General features: G+C 42.9%; 1 protein-coding gene across 1 annotated transcript; it reads left to right on the forward strand.

Moving 5' to 3' along the window:
* The first annotated feature begins 2,711 nt into the window (after positions 1 to 2,711).
* Positions 2,712 to 3,689, forward strand: tas2r202 (taste receptor, type 2, member 202). The gene has a single exon (XM_032515925.1). The coding sequence runs from the start codon at positions 2,712 to 2,714 to the stop codon at positions 3,687 to 3,689; it is 978 nt and encodes a 325-aa protein (XP_032371816.1).
* Positions 3,690 to 8,008: the final 4,319 nt, after the last annotated feature.

The following is an 8,008-nucleotide window of genomic DNA, read 5'->3' on the forward strand; positions in this document are numbered from 1 at the left end:
CACACACACACACACACAACCATGTTTAACGTGTCCCTCTGCAGTGTTTGACTTTGTCACTTGTTTGCTTAACATGAAGACAACTTGAAACTTAAAAATATTTCATCTGTATCTTTTGGTTTGCTCAATTCAAATGTATAAAGAAATGCTTATCATGACAAGGACCAGTTCTCTGAGTACAACAGCCTTTTTAACTCCGTGCACGAGTCTGCCCTTTGATCCATGCATGAACTGGGGGAAAAGATACAATTAATTCCTTACAAATACTACATTATCTCTTCTTTTAACAATACGTTTCTTAGAAGGCAGAACCTCTCACAGTGTTGGCATAGTGATTCTCCTTTCTTTTTTTTTTAAAGCAAAAGATCCCACTGCAGAATGTTCTAGATCTAGATTCAAAGAGTGTCTGCATACAAATGAGCTTTGTTATGCTATTGTGCAAAACACACAGAATTTGTCTTTGAAATATGGCTTTGGATTGTTTGGTATAAAATAAACTATCCATTACAATAATAGATTAAACTAAGTTACAATGAAGTGTGGGTCCAAAAGAAAAACATAGATAAGGAAGTCGGTAAGCCAAGATAATTGCTTACAGTTTGTAATTAGGATCCTGTCTGCTAATATTGGATAGTAATGCACGTGACACACTAAAGTCTAAATATAAACTTACATGTGATTCAAGTCTTGTTAAAAGTCTGTCTACAAAGTTAATGTCCTCCACAGCACAAACTACAGTGATAAGGTGGTCCATTAGAAAGGCTCCTGAATGTTATTCAGAGGTGATTTGCTTTTCTTATCAGGTAAATAGATTTACCTGTGTGTGTGTGTGTGTGTGTGTGTGTGTGTGTGTGTGTGTGTGTGTGTGTGTGTGTGTGTGTGGTTTGGTGTTTGGTGTTAGGAAATATGTTGGCCGAGATGCAGGAACATCCATTTGCATGCGGCGTTGGGTGCAGTGTGGTCTGCGGACTGGCTGAGCTGTCATGCTGCACTGATCAACATACAGTAAAAGCCCTGGATATTCATAATGAGCACATATCCTGCCCACCCTGGCTAAATGCAAATACACCGCCACCACTACCTGTGGTCATAACTCATGCAAATCTAATGCTTATATATATATAAATCCTAGTCAAGGAACTCATGAATCCAAGGATGTCACTTTGCTGTGTGCATCCTGCATACGACTTTGGTCTAGGATTATTTCCTGGATAAACAAGACAAAAAAAAGGATTCTTCAACTGCATCCAAGGGTATTAGGTCAAACCACGTATTGTACAACTAGCAGGCATTGAAAGTCCATCCAACCCATGGTAGGTTCATTTGAGGTAAAAATGGTTGTTTCTTAAACTAAATGCTCTAACCTCGTAACCTCATGCCGACCTTACACCAAACAACTTTTCAAGTGATTCCACTGTCACATACAAATTACCAATATCAGATTAAAATCTTGCTAGAGATGTTGCACGCTCCCGTCGTCTCAATCGTCTGGTGTAAGGTGGTCGTAAAACTCAAACCGAGCTGTCTCAAGTCAGTCGTTTTTTCCCTGTCTTGACGTTCCGACAAAATCAAACGTGTTTGGTATTGTCATAGATTTTAAGTCTTGGTTGGAAAATCTTGTGGTCTGTGACTAAAACCGCAGTGACATTATGGCAGATTGTCTTTAGATGTGAGATGATGTTAGTCTTTTCAAACTCTTGTGTCTTTTATTGTATGGTAGGCATCAGCTACACACAACATACTTTGTTTTGCATGACTAATGCCATATATGCCAATACCATACACTAGTACACTGTGAAAAGAGCTTGAAAAGACTAATGTCTGACTCCATCTCACATCTAAAGACAATTTGTCATGGTGTCACTGACGTTTTAATCACAGACTATAGGACTTTGCAAAGACTTTTTAGTTTTAATCCGAGGTGTAGTCGGAAGAGGTGTGTTTTTAGCCTTCGGGGGAAGACGTGTGGGCTTTCGGCCGTCCTAATGTCAGTGGAGAGCTCATTCCATTATTTGGGAGCCAGGAGATCAAACAGCCGGGATTTTGTTGGGTGATTAGTTCTCCCTCACTGTGAAGGGGCCGCAAGCAGGTTGGTTGATGCAGAGCGGAGTAGGCGGGTTGAGGTATAAGGTTTGACCATGTCCTGGATGTAAGCTGGGGCTGATCCGTTCGTGGCCCTGAATGCGAGTACTAGTGTCTTGAAGCGGATGCAATTGGTAACCAGTGAAGAGACTGACTAAAGACAGCTCGGACCAAGTTGTATGACTACCTTACACCAAACGATTGAGACGACGGTAGCACGCCCCAACTCTAGCAAGCCTTATGATGTCATTTGGATATTGGAAACTTGTCTGCAACAGTGGAATTGCTTGAAAAGTCGTTTGTTGTAAGATTGGCATAAATTGTAGATTTCATGTATATTCTTAACCACAACAGAAGATTTGAACTGATCCAATTTGGATTTTGTTTCATTTATTTCAAAAGCTAAATGTGTGAATCTTTTCCCCAGACTCCAGCGACAGCAACAAACTGTGACTGATTCTGTGGAACCACAAATGAAGAATCCTCTGATTTGGAGTGTGTGTGTTTAATTACAGAAACACTTCAGTACCCCACACAGACTGCCGAATGCCACATAGAAGGAATTTAAGATTAAGTTATTCACCTAAAGGTTTACATTGCAGTTGTATTTGGGTAAAATCATTGTCATTATGTTGGGGGTGAATAAAGTGACCCTCTGGGTAATGACAGGTCTGGTTGCTGTCACGACCATCTTCTTTAATGGCTACATCTTCTTGGTGAGTCTGTGGAACTACAGGCAGAACAAGAAGTGGACTCCGTGTGAGACCATCATCCTGGCTCTGTCGGTGGCTGACGTGGCTCACCAGCTGCTCTGTTACTTCTGGATGACCATGGATGAGCTGGACAGTCAGTGCCAAATCGCTGCGATGCCCTACGCCGTCATGATGCTGTTAATCCACAGCCTCAAGTTCACCATCATGTGGGACACCAGCTTTCTCACTTTTTACTACAGCACCAAGCTGGTACACACACCCAATCACTGCTACACACAGATCCAGGCCGCCATCCTCAGGCACGTCACCTTAGCTGTTTGTCTCATCCCTCTGTGCGGCCTGTGCACCTGCATGCCCATGCTTTTAGTATTTAACTCTGGCAACTTCACCGTAGCACACAGAGACTGTGGAGTGTTAATGCCCAACACGTCCTCTGTCCAGATCTATCAAGCCATGTTTCTGATCCTGGCTGATGTGCTGCCAGGGGTGCTCATGGTGAAATGCTGCATCTCCATCTCTGTCCACCTTGCCATCCATCTCCGTCACATGAAAGCCAGCACCAATGCGGCGCACGGGCCCAAGCTGGGCACCCAGATGAGGGTGATCAAGATGGCTTTATCTCTAGTGGCCCTCTTCATTCTCTGCCTCACGGTTGACCTGTATGTCAACTACCAGATAATTGTGAACAGCAAGAATATCATCATGCTCATGTTCTTTGTCACGTCCATCTACACAACTGTCACCGCCACCGTGCTGATCTACGGGAAAAAGACATTCTGGAAAGCTCTGATACATGAATTGAATGTCTGCCTGGATATATATCCGTGTTTGGCTTGTCTGAAAGTGCCTGAACATAAGGCGAAACCCAGTGCTGCTGCAAAAGTTCACACCTGAGAAGCCAATTTCCTTCTCATTTAAGGTCTTTGTGCTGAAATCAAGTGGTCATTGTCTGAACTTGTCAAACATTTTGCCGTGACCTATTCTTTTATCTTTTTGTGCTTGCAATTTCAATAAGGACTAGTGTCCAGCTTTATCACCATTCATTAAAATGTCTTACTTGAGCAGGCAGAGTAGAGCTCGTAAACTGATGCACAGATCACAGCAGCAAGATAACCAGCTGTTGCTATGAATATTAATATTTCAGTAGAACAAATAATAGTCAGGCCTGTAAGATAGATCCCCAAGGAGGTTGCTTGGACATAATGGGAATCCACGTCCATCTAGAAATGTTAAAAAATAAACATCACAGATGTTTTAAGAGTTTTTCCTCAGTCAGATTGCAGGTAGTTGAAGCTGTGCATAGGGACAACAAGAACTGGAAGGTTGCCAGTCCAAACTCCTGCAACGGTTTGGGGAGCAAAAAGAAACTTGATGGAGGAAAGCACTTATAATCGGCACCTTTTCTTGTGTACCTGTTCATTGGTCCTTAACAGAAGTGTGCTGTACTCGACAGCTCCCAGGGTTGAATGTGTGTAACTGCAACTGTGTGTGTGTGTGTGTGTGTGTGTGTGTGTGTGTGTGTGTGTGTGTGTGTGTGTGTGTGTGTGTGTGTGTGTGTGTGAGAAGCTGGGCGTTCCTGAAAAGTGCACTCATGCCTCATGCCCAGCAAGCTCACCCTGTGTAAATATATATATATATATTTTTTTTTTTAAATGCAGCAGACCTCTTTGCAATGCTCCATTAGTTTACACCCCCTGGCATCACCAAGTGAGGTTCAAAGCAGAGATACAATAGTACAGCTAATCCCAATCCACAAAGAGGCTCAAGATCCATCCTGCAGCTAACTGGACAAAGTAAAAAAAGGCCATATCGTCCTTTGATGCGGGGGAGTTAAGTTGTACCAAGGCCTTGATTTGCATTCCATCCCCTGAATTTCAATCTCTATTGGAGGGAGTTGGGGTGGGTGTGGCAGGGGCAAAACAATATGGATGCAACACTCATTAATGGAATACAATAATATTATTCTGATGTTGGAAGTATTTGGTACTTCTAAGTAGAAGGACCAGTGTGTAGGATTTAGTGGCATCTAGCGGTGAGGTTGCAGATTGCAGATTGAGGTTGCCCTCTCTAAATTCCCTTTCCGAGCATTTAGCAGAATCTACGGTGCCCCTCAGGTAACGTAAAAAAAGGACCTCTCGAGAGCCAATGCTTGGTTTGTCCATTCTGGGCTACTGTTGAAACATGCAGTGCAACACGGCAAGCAACCTGGAAGAAGACCCGCTCCCCGTGTAGATATGAAGGGCTCATTCTAAGCTAACAAAAACACAATCATTCTTAGTTTCAGGTGAATTATACACTAAAGAAAACATAACTTTATGAATATCCACCTATTTTATTCACACAGGTGGCCTGAGAATCAGGCGAATGTACGAGATCATATTTTATTTGCTCTGGCAGATACATCTGGTCCCCTTCCAGTTGGTTCAGACAGATTTTGAGCCGACCTGATCCTGGCCAATCATGCGCTTGCAACTTACAATGATTTACAAAGATACATAACAGCTACAAGTCTATGCACTATACAGGGTTTACCCCTATTATACTTTATTGACAGAAATGTCTACTACCCACAAATAGTCTATTCACAAAACATCAGCCTGTGTTTGTTACGACCCCTTTTCTGCCTGCTGTTGGCTTCTTTGGCTTTCCTGGCTGAGCTGGCAGTTTGGGAAGGCCCGTTGGTTAATTGGTGGACACCTAGGTAGGCCTCAACAAAGGCTATTTAAGCAAGTCATGGCTCATTGTACCGTCTCTGCCTTCTCCTTCTCCTTGGCGCCACATCTCCTATTTTGGGTCTGTTTCACCTCTTCTGTTGCATTTGTTGTTTATCCACTCATCTTTCACTCACCCACACACCACACACACCACTGATACCTTTGATTCCACAAAAGTCAGGATTCTTTTTGGAATAATTATCTTGTTTATTTAACAATAAACAATTAATTGGCACTTTAACCTGTCTGGTTTCTTCTCTTTGTCACATGTGTTGAGCCGCTTTGTGACACATGAACAGCAGTTAAAGTTACTCCAACTACCGAAGAATACCACAATTCCTCCGTTCAATTGAGCAATGCACCCCAAGCTTCCATCCTTATAGTGGCCATTTTATGAAAAAAAAAAAAACTTTTTCTGGGATTTGAGGTATTATTTTGCGTCTCTGGTGCTTCCACATGCATATAAACTTGGAAAAAAACTATCCATGCTGTTTTGAGTGAGATACAGGTTTCTGAATGTACTCTGCCTTCAGTCTTCAGGTGCGTTGTTCAAAATCTGCACGGTTTTCTACGTCTGATTCTGGTACAACCTCAAACTACAATTAGGAACCTGAAAATGAGCATAATATGGGCGCTTCAAAGGTATAATTATGGTGCAAAATGAACCTAGGGGTTGATAACATGTACGGTATACCAAGTCAACCATTTTCTTATCAAATGCGTCTCTAGCTTGAAACAAGCTAGCGCAAACCGCTGATATAACGCTACGTTATAATGCTAGTCTTTGGGGCACAGAGTAGAAATAAATCACTATTTTATACCACTAACCAGGCTCAAAATTGCACCACACTTTCACGGTGGCATAATGAGGGTTCTACATGTAAATCGAAGCATTGTGAACTTTGTAAGTGTACGGACAGATTATTTAAAAGATAGTTTATAAAGACATTCCCATTATACCGCATACACAGGCAGGCGCCATCTTGGGAAAACAGCCATGATCAGTCGAACCACGAATGCAGTGCAACCAGTAACAAGCGGGGCGTTCGTGGTTTGACTCTTCTTTAATACAAAAACATCTATTTTAATAAACTGTCAGCTATACTTACAAAGTTCTCAACGCTTTGGTTTACATGTAGGGACCCTCACTATGCTCACATGGAAGTGTGGTGCTAACAGTCGACTCTGTGTTATCAACCCCTAGGTTCATGTATATTAGCTCTTCTAGTCTCTCCACTGCTGGCTGTTCCAATTTAATAAGAGAGAGGAGCAAGAGGGGTAAGGATCGTGACTGGCCTCTGACGAGTTCTTACAACCACCATCTTCAGCCAGAGAGGAGATTATTTATTCAGCTTCTTCTTGCGTTGTCACCCCGGCGGGAGGTGTGCTAACTGGGCTTGCAGCAGGTGATCGCTACACAATTTCTTAGTAAAACCTACCAAAATTTCACAAATCACATTTTCATAGGGGAGCCCATGTCTTATTAAGGGGAGCCCAGCTCCCCCTAGCTCCCCTGTAGTTCTCACTCTGGACACTACAGCAAAATAGACCTAGCTGAGTAAAGAGGAGTGCCGTTGATCAGCCAAGATGGCTGCAGCTGATGTGAAAGTATCAAAAGTAATAGTAAAATGCAGTAAAATATCTCCCCCATGACTGACATGAATTGTTAATAGGCTTACTGTTGAATTCATGTAAGCCTATAAGTCGAAGTGGACATAGGTTAATTTAACCACACACAGTTAGGTGTAAAGGCGATTTTGCTTTTTAACAATGCTTAGGCATACGCGTAGACAAGCGGCAAACGGTTGCCAGCGGACAGTGGCTTTCAGCGTCTGATGTGACGAAAAAAGCACCCTTCCCTTCGGCATGTGTATAGAACGTACTGGGGAGAGCAGCATCTAGACCAGGTTTAGAGAGTAGTATGTCATGTAAGGTGAAATTTCCGCATAAGGAGGGGTGGATGGGTCAAACACAGGACTTTCACCCGGGAGAGCGGGGTTTGTGTCCCGCGTGTGTCCTTAACCGTCCCATTATTGCGGCGTGTCAAGGAAGCGGCTTTCTTCTTTAACTAGCCCGTTATTCCCGCTTGTCATGGAACCGTAAGCCCACTCACGACCTTTCCCTTAATCCAACGCTAAAGGAGACTTTTAGCATCAATGCAGAGGCACCTGACCAAGCGTCCGTATTTTACGAGATGGGAGTGAGAATGTGTTGACTATGCGAGTAGCTGGAGGATTGAACTTATCCACTAGGGGCAGATCAGGGCCATATCATCCCTGGCTGACACTAAAACATATTCATTGACTGGAGCTGGAGTTGAAGATATTTACAGTCTATGGCTGGAGTGTGTGTGGAACAGCTGCTGACCTGTGTTAGAAAAAACTAACTATCATGTGTTCTTTGATTTGATGAGGATGAGGAGAGGCTGAGGGTCCAATTGCGAATCAAGAAAAGGTTTAATGAAACTGCATGATGAAGATGATAAGACAAAGACAATAC

Source organism: Etheostoma spectabile, chromosome 5 (assembly GCF_008692095.1).
Source record: "Etheostoma spectabile isolate EspeVRDwgs_2016 chromosome 5, UIUC_Espe_1.0, whole genome shotgun sequence".
Taxonomy (NCBI): Eukaryota; Metazoa; Chordata; class Actinopteri; order Perciformes; family Percidae; genus Etheostoma; species Etheostoma spectabile.

Excerpts from the sequence above, each read along its gene's own strand:
- tas2r202 (XM_032515925.1), top strand. The coding sequence starts at position 2,712 with ATGTTGGGGGTGAATAAAGTGACCCTCTGGGTAATGACAGGTCTGGTT.